The sequence below is a fragment of the Phaethon aethereus genome, assembly GCF_964289735.1.
Source record: "Phaethon aethereus genome assembly, chromosome: W".
NCBI lineage: Eukaryota > Metazoa > Chordata > Aves > Phaethontiformes > Phaethontidae > Phaethon > Phaethon aethereus.
Genome location: NC_138581.1, coordinates 10,980,764 through 10,999,070, shown reverse-complemented (window position 1 = coordinate 10,999,070; position 18,307 = coordinate 10,980,764). Strand labels below are relative to the sequence as shown.

Sequence of the window (18,307 nt, the reverse complement as noted above, 5' to 3'; positions counted from 1 at the left end):
ACGTCGTATGGTAGGGAATATCTCTTTGGCCAGTCTGGGTCAGCTGTCCCGGCTGTGTCCCCTCCCAGCTCCCCGTGCACCCCCAACCTCCTTGCTAGCAGGCCAGCACGAGAAGCTGGACTGTCCTTGACTGCTCAGCAACAACCCAAAACATCAGCACATTATCAACAGTTCCTCATCCCAAATCCAAAACACAGTCTCACACTAGCTTCTGTGAAGAAAACCAGCTCTATCCTGGCTGAAACCAGGACAGTATCCACCCCTTATTCCATACCATTTACGTCACGCCCGGGTCCTATACTTTTCAGTACATTCCAATTATTCATTATTACTCTTCCTGTCTTTTAATATATACACACAGATATCACTTTCTTAGTCCATGGGCCATCACTTTAAAATGTCTGTGGAGTTCATTCGGTCCATGACTCTGGGCTTCATCCATCATAGCAGTCTCTCAGGGCAGGGGAGATGGTATGTGGTGTTGGATTGTCATCTGGCACGGTCCATGTCCATGGTCTGCAGGTCGAAGATGTCGGTCTCGAGGGAATTGTTGGGCGCAAGCTGCTGAAGCCAGTTCTGGTTCCATCACTGCTGCATGTTGCTTAGTTTCGGTGAAGCTCATTCTTCATCAGTCTGGGTGATCTGTAATACCATTGATATGGTAGATAGCAACCATAGTAGTAATGACATACTGTATTGTGTAACAATTAACATAATACAATTCAAATCATTGACTATTTTCACCCAAAATCAAGTCTCCTTGAGGTACACATCGGACTTCCCCATCCTTCCGCATTACCCACCAAGTGCACCCAGGTCCCTGGGCAAAGGCAATCCCACGAATGTGTTTGCCTTTGCCTGAGGCAGGAGTAACCCAGACTGTCTTCCCCAGCATATTTCTCACATGCACCACAGGGACTTTATCCCCTTCTACAGTACGTAAAAGTTTTGATTGGGCAGGGCCGGCTCTATTAGGAGATCCCCTAGTGTTGACTAACCAGGTGGCTTTGGCTAAATGTTTATCCCAATGTTTGAATGTCCCGTCACCCATTGCTCTCAGGGTAGTCTTTAACAGTCCGTTGTATCGTTCAATTTTTCCGGAAGCTGGTGCATGATAGGGGATGTGATACACCCACTCAATGCCGTGCTCTTTGGCCCAGGTGTCTATGAGGTTGTTTCGGAAATGAGTCCCATTGTCTGACTCAATTCTTTCGGGGGTGCCATGTCACCATAAGACTTGCTTTTCAAGGCCCAGGATAGTGTTCCGGGTGGTGGCATGGGGCACAGGGTATGTTTCCAGCCATCCGGTGGTTGCTTCCACCATGGTAAGCACATAGCGCTTGCCTTGGAGAGTTTGTGGAAGTGTGATACAGTCAATCTGCCAGGCCTCCCCATATCTATATTTCAGCCATCGTCCTTCATACCAGAGGGGCTTTAACCGCTTGGCTTGTTTGATCACAGCACACGTTTCACATTCATGGATAACCTGTGCAATAGCATCCATGGTCAGGTCCACCGCTCGATCCCGAGCACATCTCTATGTTGCATCTCTTCCCTGATGGCCTGAGGTGTCATGGGCCCACCGAGCTATAAATAGTTCACCCTTATGTTGCCAGTCCAGATCCACCTGAGCCACTTCAATCTTAGCAGCCTGATCCACCTGATGGTTGTTTTGATGTTCTTCGGTGGCCCGACTCTTGGGTACGTGAGCATCTACATGGCGTACTTTTATGACGAGATTCTCTAGTCGGGCAGCAATATCTTGCCACAATTCAGCAGCCCAGGTGGGCTTGCCTCTGCGCTGCCAGTTGCTCTGCTTCCATTGCTGTAGCCACCCCCATAGAGCATTTGCCACCATCCATGAGTCAGTATAGAGATAGAGTATTGGCCATTTTTCTCGTTCAGCAATATCTGAAGCCAGCTGGATGGCTTTCACCTCTGCCAACTGACTTTATTCCCCTTGTCCTTCAGCAGCTTCTGCGACTCGTCGTATAGGGCTCCATACAGCAGCTTTCCACCTTCGATGTTTGCCTACAATACAACAGGACCCATCAGTAAATAGGGCATATTGCCTTTCATTCTCTGGCAGTTCATTATATGGTGGAGCCTCTTCAGCACGCGCCACCTCCTCTTCTGGTGATATTCCAAAATCTTTGCCTTCTGGCCAGTCCATGATCACTTCCAAGATTCCCGGGCGATTAAGGTTTCCTATTCGAGCCCGCTGTGTAATAAGCGCGACCCACTTACTCCATGTAGCATCAGTCGCATGATGTGTAGAGGGGACCCTCCCTTTGAACATCCAGCCCAGCACCGGCAGTCGGGGTGCCAGGAGGAGCTGTGCTTCAGTACCAATCACTTCTGAGGCAGCTCGAACTCCTTCATATGCTGCCAGTATCTCCTTTTCAGTTGGAGTATAGCGGGACTCAGATCCCCTATATCCTCGACTCCAAAACCCTAGACGTCGACCTCGAGTCTCTCCTGGTGCCTTCTGCCAGAGACTCCAGGTAGGGCCATTCTCCCCGGCTGCCGTGTAGAGCACATTTTTAACATCTTGTCCTGCTCGGACTGGCCCGAGGGCTACGGCATGAACTATCTCCTGCTTAATTTGCTCGAAGGCTTGTCGTTGCTCAGGGCCCCATTTAAAATCGTTCTTCTTCCGGGTCACTTGATAAAGAGGGCTTACAATCAGACTGTAATTTGGAATATGCATTCTCCAGAAACCCACAACGCCCAGAAATGCTTGTGTTTCTTTTTTGCTAGTTGGTGGAGACATAGCTGTTATTTTGTTGATCACATCCGTTGGGATCTCTCGACGTCCATCTTGCCATTTTATTCCTAAAAACTGGATCTCTTGTGCAGGTCCTTTGACCTTACTTTGTTTTATAGCAAAACCAGCTTTCAGAAGGATTTGAATTATTTTCTTCCCTTTCTCGAAAACTTCTTCTGCTGTGTTGCCCCATACGATTATGTCATCAATGTATTGCAGATGCTCTGGAGCTTCACCCTGTTCCAGTGCAGTTTGTATCATCCCATGGCAAATGGTAGGGCTGTGTTTCCACCCCTGGGGAAGTCGATTCCAGGTGTATTGGACACCTCTCCAAGTGAAAGCAAACTGTGGCCTGCACTCTGCCGCCAAAGGGATTGAGAAAAACGCATTAGCAATATCAATGGTGGCGTACTACTTGGCTGCCTTTGACTCCAGTTCATATTGAAGTTCTAGCATGTCCGGCACGGCAGCGCTCAGTGGTGGCGTGACTTCATTCAGGCCACGATAGTCTACTGTCAGTCTCCACTCTCCATTAGACTTTCGCACTGGCCATATGGGGCTGTTAAAGGGTGAGCGAGTCTTGCTGATCACTCCTTGGCTCTCCAGCCGATGAATCAGCTCATGGATGGGGATCAGGGAGTCTCTGTTGGTGCGATATTGCCGCCGGTGCACTGTTGTGGTAGCGATCGGCACCTGTTGTTCTTTGACCCTGAGCAACCCCACAACAGAAGGGTCCTCTGAGAGACCAGGCAAGGTGGACAGCTGTTTAATTTCTTCCATCTCCAAGGCAGCTATACCAAAAGCCCACCGGTACCCTTTTGGGTCCTTGAAATACCCTCTCCTGAGGTAGTCTATGCCCAGGATGCACGGAGCCTCTGGGCCAGTCACAATGGGGTGCTTCTCCCACTCATTCCCAGTTAGGCTCACTTCGGCCTCCAGCACAGTCAGCTGTTGGGATCCCCCTGTCACTCCAGAAATACAGATGGGTTCTGCCCCTATATGGCTTGATGGCATTAAGGTACACTGTGCACCAGTGTCCACTAAAGCCTTATATTCCTGTGGGTCTGATGTGCCAGTCCATCTAATCCACACAGTCCAATAAACTCGGTTGTCCCTCTCCTCCGCCTGGCTGGAGGCAGGGCCCCTCTAGTCCTGGTCATAGTACTCGTTACCCACTTGTAAATAGGAATCAGAAGTCCCTTTATTAAGAGGATCAGAGGTGAGATCAGCTCTTCTATTCTTTCTGGGGAACTGCCCACTGGAAAGTGGAGCGACGATTTTTCTGGAGGAACCTGAACCCCCTTTTGTAATTGTTTTTCCTTGCAGCTCGCGTACTCGTGCCTCTAGGGTCGAGGTAGGTTTTCCATCCCACCTCCTCATGTCCTCTCCGTAGTCACGCAATTGAAACCACAGGGTGGCTCGCGGTGTGTATCCTCTATATCTCCTCTCTTGAACAGAAGAGCGCTTACTCCTAATGGCTGAGACACTGGTCCGTACGGGTGGAGGGTAGGGCATATGCTCTTTGAATTGCCGGAACTCCCGGGACAGTTTCTCTACAGCAGAGACGCAGGCCCATAGGGAGGAAGAGAGACTTTCTTCATATTGCCGGAGTTGGCCAGCCAATTCATCCACCGTTGGTCTCTCTCCCTCTTTCCAGGCCATTACTGCTAATGAGTTGGCATATGATGATGCTGCACTCCGTACAAACTTCCGCCACATAGGTCGCGTGCAATTGACTTCATCTGGATCTTTGGATGATTGTCCATTGTCCAAGTCACCATAAATCACTTCCAGCACAGCTAGCTCCCGCAGGTACTGGATACCTTTCTCCATGGTGGTCCACTTGCCTGGGTGACATAGAACATCTTCCTTGAAGGGATACCTTTCCTTCACACCCGACAGGAGTCGTCTCCAGAGGCTGAGGACTCGTGCACCTTTTCCAATTGCTTTGTCAATGCCCCCTTCCCTAGAAAGGGATCCCAGCTGCTTGGCTTCCCTACCCTCTAATTCCAGGCTACTGGCCCCATTATCCCAGCATCGGAGCAGCCAGGTGACAATGTGCTCACCTGGACGACGGCTGAAATCCTTTCGCATATCTCGCAATTCACTCAGGGATAGAGATCGGGTAGTTACCATCTCTTTTATGAGTTCTTCCTCTTCCTCCTCTTCAAGCGATGACCTGCTCTCTTCCCTCTTCAGTCCTTGTGATGGCCCTGCTTCAGAGCACTCTGCCTCCTCACTCTCTTCCTCTGGCTCCTTCTTAGCAGAATCTTCCTCCTCCCTTACTAAACGAGCTGACTTCCGCTTCCAAGATTTCTTCTTTTGTACAGGGGCAACTGATACTGGGATGGGCTGGTTCTCTGGTTCAGCTGCAACAGTCTGAGTAGCTACAGTGCCTGTTGCAGGGGTTGGAGTAGTCACAGTGCCTGCCACATTGCCATCAGATCCAGAGAGCCTCTCTCCCCTTTGCATAGTGTTAAATAGAGCTCGGTAGGCATGGACCAGGCCCCAGCACATTGCAATGATTTGTGTCTCCTTGGAACTGCCAGGCCGACAGCATACTTCCAAATATTCTGCTAGTTTATCAGGATTCTGCACTTGTTCGGGAGAGAAGTTCCAAAACACCGGAGGTGCCCACCGCCCCAGGCATTTGCCCATGCTGTTCCACACGCCCTGCCATTCATAACTATCCAGCCTTGGGGCAGATCTCCGGGTGATATTCTTAAATCGCTTGCCAACCTTAGACAAAACCGAAACAATGTTCCCCAGAAGTAGCAATAGAGGTATTTTAACTACCCAAGGGTGTTCAAAATACTGAAAAATTACTGTGATGAAGGAGGAAACGTTATGATAGAGGGTAGCAAAGGTACCATTCTGCATTTCCTCCATAGAAAGCCTTTCAGAGGCAGAAGTATAATTGCTAATCGTCTCCACAAGGCTGTAGCCAAAATACAGTAACGGCTTTAGTACAGAGCTCAGATGATACCACATTAAGCTCAAGGTCAGTGCTCTAAAAACAAAACTCGCTGGCGAGTACAGTAGCCCGCAGAGACCAACACCGATCCTTAACATGTACAACAAAGACGAGAGCATCATGCAAATCAAATAAACTGATATTTTGACCTGCAACCGTTATCTCAAGCCTCGGGCCCCACGTTGGGCGCCAAAAAGGACTGTCGTGGTTTAGCCTCAGCCGGCAACTAAGCACCATGCAGCTGCTCACTCACTCCCCCTCCCACAGTGGGACGGGGGAGAGAATTAGGAAAAAAACCTCGTGGGTTGAGATAAACACGGTTTAATAGGACAGAAAGAAAGAAGGAAACAACAATGATAATACCAACAAAGGAAGGTACAAGAACAAGTGATGCCCAATACAGCAATTGCTCACCACCCGGCGATCGACAGCCCGTCCCCGAGCAGCGATTTCCGCCCCCCGGCCAACTCCAGTTTATGTACTGGGCATGACGTCGTATGGTAGGGAATATCTCTTTGGCCAGTCTGGGTCAGCTGTCCCGGCTGTGTCCCCTCCCAGCTCCCCGTGCACCCCCAACCTCCTTGCTAGCAGGCCAGCACGAGAAGCTGGACTGTCCTTGACTGCTCAGCAACAACCCAAAACATCAGCACATTATCAACAGTTTCTCATCCCAAATCCAAAACACAGTGTCACACTGGCTTCTGTGAAGAAAACCAGCTCTATCCTGGCTGAAACCAGGATAGAGGCACAGGATTTCTTGTGGGTATCCTGTGAAGTGAGACTGCAAAAGGTGAGATTCAACCAGCTGCCCAGGATGAATCCTTTGTGTCATGAATTTCAGTGGATGAGGTGGTCCCCTTCTCAATGAAGAGGTCTTCCGCAGCATATCAACTCGCATTTTTGGTCCTGGTTCTCTTCAGTATCAGCCTTCTCTAGCATGAGATGGTAGCCTCTTCTGCTTGAGCAGAAATCGAATTAGGCCCAGGATCATGTAGCATACAGTTATCTTTGGTATTTTCATGGGAGTGCAGTTCAAGTAGACTGCAAATGCCACACTATGAAGAATAGCCTGTATGATGAGACATTAGTATTCTTCAGTTGTTTTCTCTCTGGGGCAGCCATAGCCTATTTGGATTTATGGCACTTTACTGCATCCATCCATTTTAGTCTTTCAGCTTTTGGAGAAGTTGCCAGCATGGATTTGTTGTCCAGAAATGTTACAGAAGCACCAAATATTTCATCAATAGCAAGATCCTTTAGCAGTTTTCGGAGACCAGTATTTGCTTATAAAAAAAAAAAAAAATGAGTGCAGCTCTTCACGGGCAAAATCGAGGCATGACTCAGTCTCTTTTTAAGTGCTCGTAAAACTACAGTCAGGCTGTTGTTGGGAGAGTTGTGGAAGATGATGTGAGCAGGAATCATCAGATATGTGGTTAATTTAGAAATATTGTTGCCAGTTTGTTATGATAAAACTAACTCTGGAGTGGTAGATGCTAAATAAAAGTAATAATATCAAAGTGTAGGTTTCTGTGATAAATTCTGTTTTATTACATGTCCCAGCTAACTTTTTAACTATAAAATGGGCATAGAGGAGATCACAGAATCACAGAATCACTAGGTTGGAAAGGACCTTCAAGATCATCAAGTCCAACCATTAATCCAGCGCCACCATGTCCCCTAAACCATGTCCTGAAGCGCCACATCCACACGTTTTTTGAACACTTCCAGAGACGGCAAATCCACCACCTCCCTGGGCAGCCTGTTCCAATGCCTGACCACTCTCTCAGTGAAGAAATTTTTCCTAATATCCAATCTAAACCTCCCCTGGCGCAACTTGAGGCCATTTCCTCTTGTCCTATCGCTGGTTACTTGGGAGAAGAGACCAACACCCTCGTCGCCACAACCCCCTTTCAGGTAGTTGTAGAGAGCGATAAGGTCTCCCCTCAGCCTCCTCTTCTCCAGACTAAACAACCCCAGTTCCCTCAGTCGCTCCTCATAAGACTTGTGCTCCAGACCCCTCACCAGCTTCAACACTCCCACCCAACTTGGTGTCATCTGCAAACTTACTGAGGGAGCACTCAATTCCCTCATCCAGATCATCAATAAAGATATTGAACAAGACCAGCCCCAGAACCGAGCCCTGGGGAACACCGCTTGTGACCGGCCACCCTTCCCCATAGCACTTCTGTGCTTGTTGTGTATGTTCTTTTTGAGAATCTGGAGAAAAAAAAATATAGTGACGCTAGGAGATACTTTAAAAAAATTCATTGTTACCTTTTGTGTACTTTATTGGATGTTTGTGTTTTTCAGGCAACAGCAGAACAGATTCGGCTTGCTCAGATGATCTACGATAAGAATGATGCAGATTTTGAAGATAAAGTGAAACAAGTACGTTTCTTATGGTATAGAGTTTTTATGTTCTGCAATAAGGTGCTCCAAAGCTGACTTACGTTTTGGAGCTAGAGCGTCTGTTTCTGATTTAGATGAAACCGTTTTCAGAAGGACGTAAGTTTAACTAGGAAAAGGTGTTCTTATTGCACTGTAAAGTCTGTTTACAAGAAATTGTGTGGTAATATAGCTCTGGCTGTATAGTTACACCCATGCATTTTCTTTTGTAGACAAGCCTTTAAGCCAAAACTCATCTGTGCTGATGTCTCTTCCAGACTGTATCTCTCTAGTATGGTCCCGATGCTTAACGATCATCAGAATAAAGAGTGCATTCAGCTTGTCCACATGTACATGAACATGGGGGAAAATGTCACCTGTGTAAACTGAGTTTGCTAATATCTTGGCTGTTTTTCAGGAAAAGTAAAAATCTAATCATAGCTTAAAGGTGAAGTGTTATTTTAAAAAAAACATAATCTGACCTCCCAGATCTGTGTATGCATTAAAATGATAGAATTACACCATGAAAAGGAAATCTCACACCATTTCCTCTACCATGCTGAGTTTTGGGTGTAGATGCTCGAGCTTCCATTACCGAATTATAGCTGAGACCATTGATGCAAGCAGTACAGAGAATCCAGGTCCCTGTTCTGCTGTGTGTATTGGTGATTTTGTCCTAGTGAACACATCACAACTCACAAAGAACCTAGGAGTACACCCAGAAGGAGAGAAGAATGTGTGAATGCATTAATGTAGCAGAGGAGCAGATTTCTTGATTTCTTTTCCTTTGTAAAACCTCCTCTGAAGCATTATTAAGTGCTTTTTGTTGTTCTTGTTATAAACTTGTTCTGTTGCTGTGCCAGAAGTGAAGTCTTGTACTTCCTGAAGCCAAAGGACCCTCATCAATAGTGCCTGTAGCTCTGCTGGTGGGAAGGATAAGAATTAAGTTCTGCATAGGAAATCTCCAATATTTTACATTGAGCATATATATTTCTAGCTCATGTAGCTTCTTTTTCCTTGGATGAAGTTGCTGGACATCCCATGACAGACTGTGATTATTTCCATCACACACTCTTCAGGATGTGCACCGCAGGTCCATGGAGCATGATTCAGTACTAGGTCTCCTTAAGCAGCCATCACTTATGCCTTTTGTGTGGCCTTATGCTGAAATGGATCGAGGGAGCTGATCTGGCTGAAAAATAACCTTTTTTTCCTTAGTCTGGATCTTTTTACAGATGGATCTGTTCTCTGCCTTGGCTTGCCTTATGTCTGTTCTCACACAGTGGGATAAAGAGGGGGGATGTTTGGTGGGGAGGGAGAAGATGATACTGGAGCTATTACATCTTTACCCTCATATACTGCTGTCTCTGGGGTGACAGCATTTGCTGCAAGCATAAAGTTAAAGGAAAAAAAAAATTGTGAAAGAGTGCTTTCTTGATTACCATTTAATTTGTGTGTCATCCTGTCTCTTGTCTGAATTCCAAGCAGATCTGTAAAATGCAGATACCTTTATTTAGGATTTTAGTTTGCTCTGACACAGTAGCTATGTACTTTCTTGGAATCTGTGGCGTTACTAACTCTTATTTTCTTATGATGATAATTTGGATATTTTAACATGTCTGACTCTTACTGCCAGCTTATGGAAGTGACAGGGAAAAACCCAGATGAGTGCATAGTGGCATTACATGATTGTAATGGGGACGTGAACAGAGCGATCAACATACTGCTGGAAGGAAGTTCAGACACGGTAAGGTTTTACTTTGATATTAAACAGCTCTTTCTGTTTGCTGTGCCTTTCTACTTCTTAGAAGTGATTGGGAAAGTCATACTTTGGAAGCTTTCTATTTCCATGTCTCCATTCAAATTCTTTTGAAGGAAACTAAGATCAGGGCAGCTTCTCTACTGCATGCATACCTTAGAGTAGGCTGAACCTTGAAAATGTTGTGGGTGTTCAGCTGGTCTCTTGCAGAGTCCTCTGGCTTTCATTTACATGCAGCAGTTTTAACTCTGCAGCAGAACTTGGTGCTCTGTCAGACACAGACCTGCAATGTTTGTAATTACTCTGTAGCACCTCCACAACCCTGAGACCTGAGTCTAAGTGTTTTCCACAAAGGGCAATCTTTATAAACCTAAAGGGCAGGCAGATATTTTAAGTCGTGCAACTTCAATACTGGCAATGCACACCTACAGAAGTTGGAGGAGGTTTCCATATCTGAAAGTTGCACTGGCGATGCTACTAATGGCAGAAGATGCAGCAAGTAGTTGTTTCTTTCACTATGTTGCTCATTTGCATTACTTTATTGAAAAACACAGAGAGGAGACTAAACAATGTGTATATAACAACAAATAATGTTACTTATAATGTTGCACAGAGCAATTTTTTATCCCAAGAGATATCAGGAAAATATGTCTTGCTGCAGTTGAAGTTTTTGCTGGATGGACGACTTAGAGTTTATCTGAGGCAGTAAACTAGATTTCATCTCATCTAAATTGGGAAAGAAACCTGGACTTCCTTTCTTAATGCTGAACATTCAGTATTTCCTGTGATTTGTCAGGATGTGTACTCTGGCTTATTGTTAATGAGGAAACTCCCCCCCCCCCCCAAGTCTAGAACACATACCATTCTGACTGAGGGGACTTTCTTTTCTATCCCCTTTTCATTTATCAGCTTCATTTCATTTATCATCTATCCCCTTTTCATTGTCATCTAAAACACAGAAGTATATAATACTGAGAGAGCTGGAAAGTTGGGAGTAGAAGAGAGCATCTCACCTTGATTAAATCTGTCTTGGTAATGTGCTGGTTTTGTGTTCTCTTGTACTTCTTGTATTTGGCATTTTCTAGTTTCTAGTTGAAAATAGTTTTCTGGTTGATAGAGAATATTAAATGTTTTCTTACTTTAGCAAATTGTTATAAGTGATCATGACATGGAAGAAACTTTCTGGACTCATTAGAAGCAACGTATCCATATGTTCTGCTCTTTTGACAAGTCTCTCTGAACCCACTGCTCTCAACAGACAAAATGCAACTCAGAAACAAATACAGAGAACTTAAAGGGCTCAGGGAGGAAGGAGTATTAATTAGAAGGGGTCCTCATCAGGGCGTGAAGAAATTTATTCTTCTTTATGGAGGTTTATGGGCCTCCAACTTGAAGGGTTTGTTTTAAGGCCATTATACTCCAGAACAGTTTAACTGTGGATTTGATGTAAAGTTGGAAGCAGAGGTACTACTAGTTCTGAATGCAGATTCCCAAATATATTTTTCTAGTTTCACTCTGATGCTCTAGAAGGTTTTTCTACCTCATTTGGAAGAAGATGTGTCTGTCTAATTTGAGGAATTAGAAGAGCAAGGAGTGATAGCTAGAATGTCTATTTATAATTTCTTTGGTACTCTGCCAGTTTTGTCTTTTTTTTTTTTTTTAAATGCTGTGATCTTTAAGGCTTTATGCTGTGTGACTGTTAGTCTTTATGAAGACTTTTCACTTGCAACAGTTGTCAGCCTGGCTTTGGATAAATAGAGGCTTGTGGATGAGAGTAGAGAAGACTTCTATTCATTTAAGTTCCTACAGATGTAAGATCCATTTTATGCCCAACCATGTTTTACTTCCTAAACCTTTGAAGATAGAACAAAGGGGACTGTCATGGTTTAGCCCCAGCTGGCAACTAAGCACCACACAGCTGCTCGCTCACTCCCCCACGGTGGGACAGGGGAGAGAATCAGAAGAGTAAAAGTGAGGAAACTCATGGGTTGAGGTAAAGACAGTTTAATAGGTAAAGCAAAAGCCGCGCATGCAAGCAGAGCAAAACAAGGAATCCATTCACCACTCCCCATCGGCAGGCAGGGGTTCAGCCATCTCCAGGGAAGCAGGCCTGCATCACGCGTAATGGTTTCTCGGGAAGACAGATGCCATAACTCTGAACGTCCCTCCACCCGTTCCTTCTTCTTCGTCCTAGCTTTATATACTGAGCATGATGTCATATGGTAGGGAATATCTCTTTGGCCAGCCTGGGACAGCTGTCCCAGCTGTGTCCCCTCCCAGCTTCCCGTGCACCCCTGGCCTTCTTGCTAGCAGGCCAGCATGAGAAGCTGGACTGTCCTTGACTGCTTAGCAGCAACTCAAAACATCAGCACGTTATCAACATTTTTTCATCCCAAATCCAAAGCATAGCCTCACACTAGCTTCTATGAAGAAAATTAACTCTACCCTGGCTGAAACCAGGACAGGGACCTTTCAGATTTTTCTTCTTTCCATCTCAGATCAGGCCAGCAAGAAGGCTTCTGTTACATATTTTTGAAGGTCAGGCCCACAACTGTCATTTGGGTTGCCTCAGGCATCCTCAGATGAAATTGTAATCAATTAGCTCGCTTACAAAAACAGACAGCTTTGATAGTCTGTGATGGATTGCCATGCCCAGAGGTAGCATCATCCTCTGTCTTAAAGGACATGCCCAACTTCTCAAGGCTTTCCTCAAAATTATATTGTGGGAAAGCATGGATCTGATGCTTTCATAGTCGTCCTTTTACTGATCCTTCTCAAGTCATGTAAAACTTTACTAAGGAAAGGCTGCTTTCTCTTAAGCTTTGCAGGATCATCCAGTTTTGGATATTTCTTCAAATGGTCAATGACCTTTTGGCACCATGCCCATCAATGAAATAATAGTGCATTCTGAACTTGGCTCTTCAGTTGTCAGTGCAGGTGGTGGTTTTTTTTTCTCCTGTTAAGTGTCTCTAAAGCTCTAGGAGTGTTTTAGTGTGTAATCCAGTTACACAGGCTATGGCAGGTAAAGCCATATGATAGTTACTGGAGGAAACAGTTTTCTGTCGCACAAATAACATGGTGTTGCTCAAACACGTAGTTTTGTACTTCTAATCTGCACTGTCTGCACTTCACCTAAGTTGGCTTGTGGCAGTATAGTCATCTATACTGGAGATGGTATTTGCAATTGCAAATGGCTTTGTAATTATGGCTCAATAGACTAACCATGCAATTGCATAATATATGAGTTGCTGTGGTATTCTTAGCAAGTGTTTTAGTAATTTTATTTTCAACTCCTATAGAGCCGATATGATCCCTGAATTTATTTTAAAGATGGAGTTTAATATTAAAGCTGAAGCCTGATGTTTGCACCTTGGTCCCTTGTCTTGTTTAGACATAGCTTTTCCTGTATTTTGCTGCATGTGATGAGCTGTAGCTGTTAAGAGTGCATGGTTTGGCTTATGGCCCCAGTTTTCTCAAGTTGTTGTTCTGCCATTCTGTCTCTTGGTGCTTGAATTTTAGTACATCTGGATAACGGCTTTTCTTTTTTCTTTTTCTTTTTTCCCCTCTAGGCCATGTACTTATTCTCAGCAGTCTCTTGTTCAATGATGCTTATAAGCATTTTTTCATTTTCTTGGGAGAAAAAAATAGCTCTGTGCATGCTCCCTTGCTAGATTTATGGAAGTAGTTGAGAGGGAAACTGTTGCTTGCTTTGCAGATTTTCTGCATTGTGATTGTATCTAGGCTTCTTTGAACTAGTAAAAGTCCATTATAGCCAGAAATATTTGTGATTCTCACATTCCATTTGTATCAGTGTAGTTTGCAAGGTATTACGTATGTGATATTATGCAACTATCTGGTTTTTTTTCCATTAACTGGAGGGGTGTGAGGTGGAGGTATGCACTGAGAGCTGTCTCTTCCTTTTTGACTTCTGTATCTAATTCTATTCTACCCAAATAGACTTCCTGGGAGACTGTAGGGGGAAAGAAGAAAAGCCTTGGAAAGGAAAGTTCAGAAAACAAAGAGAACAGAGAAAAACGAGGGGACAGAGAAGTGAGTCGTGGACGGGGGAGTTCCAATAGACGGGGAAGAGGAGGCAGCCGTGGCCGAGAGCGTATGTATAGGGCTTCATTTTTAAAGATTCAGACACTTTTCTTGCTGCTGAAACTGAGTTGAGAGCGAATGCTTAATGGAGTAAAGTCTGTGCAAGCTATAGCTCAGTGCTGAAGGGATCATAACTTGTTTGTGCCACAGGTATGCTTGATCTGTCTACATGACTTGGTTTTGGGATGGTCTGTGCTTGTTCAGAGACAGTCAATTTAAATTTTTGTCCTTTTTTGATGAATTGATATTGTACAAATTGTTGTTCTTTAAGCTTTATAATTGAGTCTTTGTAAGACTGCTTGAGAGTATGTCGCTGCACAGCTGATACTTTTTTGTTTCTTTTAATGAAAAAAAATTATCCAGCTTTGACTCCATTTCCTTTTATGAGTGGGAGAACCTGAAGATGTTCTCATCTTCTCATAAGGGGGATGAAAAGACTGGGATCATTATTAATCTAGCATATATTACTCACATAAGCCAATCAAAGGTGAGTTTCTACAATGGAGAAAATTCTTTGTGAGTTGAAACATTTAAAAATTTGCTACAGTTTATACAAGTACAATAATATATTGTACAAAAGCAAACTGATGTTTCCAAGTTAGGTAGCATCACATTAGATCACCATTGGATACACGTTGCTTTTTTCCTCTAAGTTTTATCAGCAGTATCAAAGCTGTATACATTGCCCGTAAGGGCCATACACAACACTGATAGATGAGCAGAGAATCCGGAATGAAAAAAAATATGTTTAGCTTTTCACTTAAAAGCAGGAAAAATATTTACAATATTAGCCAACTCTTCTAATTCATTATTCATTATTTGAATATATTCAAATATTGTGCCAGTGAAGACATTGTGAATCTTTGTAGAATAGAGTAACATCAAGATAGGAAAAAATATTAATAAAATTTGCAGCTATGCTTAAAAATATTGAAATTGGATCCATCAAAATGAAAGTGAGTGGCATAATTTTTGCCAGAGCCAGATGCTGCTTGTTTCTTTTTGTAAATTGGAATTAAAGATTTTTTGAGATGGTTACCAAATCTTGATATTCGCTTCCCAGTCCAAGAATTAATGATTTTGTTGCTGCCATTAGGAAAAGTTGTGCAGTACAAAATCTCAGCAGTTTTAAGTTGCCAGTATTATTTTTTCTCCTCTTTAAGTAGAAAGCCATCTTTCAGAGTACCTCCTCAGGAGTTTTCCACAAAATAGTTAAGTTGCAGTGCTTTTCTAATGCCTCACCTTCACCCAGTTGTCATCCCTCTGATTTAAATACAGAGGAGAGTTCTTTTAAGTTTCCCTGGTTGTACAGGAATGTGGTATGGGCAGACGGGAGAAGAGAAGAGTTGGTGTTCTTGGTCATCCCTTATTCTTTCACTGTTGCCACCCAGTGCGTTATCAAGGAAGCATAGTATGAGGCAGCTGTATTTGCTACCTTGTTAAAGAGGTGAGGCTGTAATTAATTTAGTAGTGTAGGCTGCAAAACACTGCTGCTTCCCCCCACCCCCCCCCCAACCAGAAGTGCGTCTGCTGAGGGACATTTCCCTCTTATTAGATATTTTGCTTCCTAATTGTCCAGTACACATTAAACAAAACTTGCTTGTAGCTAGGCCCCCAAAGAAGAAGGGTGACTGAGATCTGCTGACCAGCCCACTTCAAAATCTTGCCTTTTCTTTTTGGGGTTCAGGTTAAGAACATGGCTATATAGTCTCATGCATGAGTCTCTAAAGCTTCTCTTAAGCTGTCCTCTCTCCACAGTTAGAGCTGAAGAGAACGGAATGGACAACAATCAAGGAGACAAGACTTCAGACCGTGGGAAACGTGGCCGTGGGAGAGGTGAGATGGTGGCATTGGTGTGGGACTGACACTGATTTCATGTTCTGAAATGGAACTTTCCCATTTATTTCTTTAAATGGTTCTTTTTAAGCATTTGTTGGTTGTCCTTTGATTCCATAAGCACTTCAGCCACCTTTAATTTAGGTACATCCCCCTCCCTTACACTTTGTCACGTCTTGGTCTCAGAACAACTTAAAAGAATTGACACAAATCACCTTTATGGTAATTTCCTGCATAGCAGGCTGATGTGCTCTGGCTATGGAGAGCTGTTTTCCCAGATTGACTCGTGCCAGCCTCCTGTGAGTGAGAGTGCACTGGGCTCCTCAGGATGTACTTTGGCAGCAAGAGAGTACAAGATTCCATCTGTAGGGCTCTTGGGGAGGGATTTAATGTGTACTTGTGCTGTTTCTTTGGGGTGGATCTGGTTGTCAGGCTTGCCTTCTGTTTTCAGTACCTAATCAGCGAAAGTACAAGCCACCTTAGAGGCTTTTTGGTAAGAGAAGGAATTTGGCATGGAAGAGTTGATGAGGAGAACTGTGGAAAAAGAATACTGTGGAGTCTTAGGTACAACTCCAATCATATCCTGTAGAAGAGATAGGAAAGATGTTGAAAATGGATTTGATGTAGAATCGAGGGATGTGTAGTTGGTTTGGATTTTCACGGGTTGGAGTGGAAAGAGGCTTGTTTTTTCTTGGCAACAATGCATGAGGAGAAGGGTGAGGTACTGAACGATGACTTTGCCTCCATCTTCACTGGCAGTGTCTCTTCCCACACCTCTTGAGGGGACGGACCGCAAGACGGGGACTGGAGGAGCAAAGTGCCTCCCACTGTAAGAGAAGATCAGGTTCGAGACCACCTGAGCAACCTGAACATGCACAAGCCTATGGGACCTGAGGAGATGCATCCCAGAGTCCTAGGGGAATTGGCTGCCATAGTTGCCAAGCCACTCTCCATGATATTTAAAAAGTCCTGGCAGTCAGGTGAAGTCCCTGGAGACTGGAAAAAGGGAAACATTGCACCAATCTTTAAAAAGGGTAGCAAGGAGGACCTTGGGAACTAACGACCCATCAGGCTCCCCTCTGTGCCTGGGAAGATCATGGAGCAGATCCTCCTAGAAGCTATGGTAAGGCACATGGAGGACAGGGAGGTGACTTGAGACAGCCAGCATGGCTTCACCAAGTGCAAGTCCTGCCTGACCAACCTAGTGGCCTTCCATGATGGAGTGACCACATCAGTGGACAAGGGAAGAGCTACCAGTGTCATCTATCTGGACTTCTGTAAGGCCTTTGACACGGTCCCCCACAACATCCTTCTCTCTAAATTGGAGAGATATGGATTTGATGGGTGGACTGTTCAGTGGATGAGGAATTGGTTGGATGGTCGCATCCAGAGGGTAGTGGTCAACGGCTCAATGTCCAGATGGAGATCAGTGATGAGCAGTGTCCCTCAGGGGTCCATATTGGGACCAGTACTCTTTAATATCTTCATCAATGACATAGAAAGTGGGATCGAGTGCACCCTCAGCAAGTTTGCAGATGACACCAAGCTGAGTGGTGCAGTTGACACGCCTGAGGGACGGGACGCCAACCAGAGGGACCTGGACAAGCTTGAGGAATGGGCCCCTGTGAACCTCATGAGGTTCAACAAGGCCAAGGGCAGGGTCCTGGGTCAGGGCAACCCCCGGTACCAGTACAGGCTGGGGGATGAAGGGATTGAGAGCAGCCCTGCTGAGAACGACTTGGGGGTGCTGGTTGGTGAAAAGCTGGACATGAGCCGGCAATGTGCGCTCACAGCCCAGAAGGCCAACCGTATCCTGGGCTGCATCCAAACCAGTGTGTCCAGCGGGTTGAGGGAGGCGATTCTGCCCCTCTGCTTTGCTCTGGTGAGACCCCACCTTGAGTGCTGCATCCAGCTCTGGAGCTCTCAGCACAGGGAAGACACAGACCTGTTGCAGTGGGTCCAGAGGAGGGCCACAAAAATGCTCAGAGCGCTGGAACACCTCTCCTGTGAGGACAGGCTGAGAGAGTTGGGGTTGTTCAGCCTGGAGAGGAGAAGGCTCCAGGGAGACCTTATTGCAGCCTTCCAGTACTTAAAGGGAGCTTATAAGAAAGATGGGGACAGACTTTTTAGCAGGGCCTGCTACAACAGGACAAGGGGCAATGGTTTTAATCTAAAGGAGTGTAGATTCAGACTAGATATATAAGGAAGAAATTTTTCACAATGAGGGTGGTGAATCACTGGAAGAGGTTGGCCAGAGAGGTGGTAGATGCCCCATCCCTGGAAACATTCAAGGTCAGGTTGGACGGGGCTCTGAGGAACCTGCTCTAGTTGAAGATGTCCCTGCTTATTGCAGGGGGGTTGGGCTAGATGACTTTAAAAGGTCCCTTACAACCCAAACTATTCTATGTGTCAGTATTGCAAGGATTTGTAACTGTCTGGAATGGAATCTTGTGAAAGAATTACGGCACAATATGGTTATGTCTTT

The 18,307-nt window shown here is 45.0% G+C and overlaps 1 protein-coding gene across 2 annotated transcripts in view; it reads left to right on the top strand.

Annotated features, from left to right (window-relative positions):
• LOC309415188 (ubiquitin-associated protein 2-like) overlaps positions 1–18,307 on the top strand; it is a gene marked incomplete at its 5' end in the record, with an annotated part of 100,904 nt that overhangs the window by 12,733 nt on the left and 69,864 nt on the right. For both annotated transcript variants that reach the window (XM_082012632.1, XM_082012631.1), the window contains 4 exons: positions 8,052–8,129; positions 9,763–9,873; positions 13,843–13,996; positions 15,745–15,822. In XM_082012632.1, the coding sequence (XP_081868758.1) occupies positions 8,052–8,129; positions 9,763–9,873; positions 13,843–13,996; positions 15,745–15,822 (421 nt within the window). The remainder of the gene's footprint in view (positions 1–8,051; positions 8,130–9,762; positions 9,874–13,842; positions 13,997–15,744; positions 15,823–18,307) is intronic.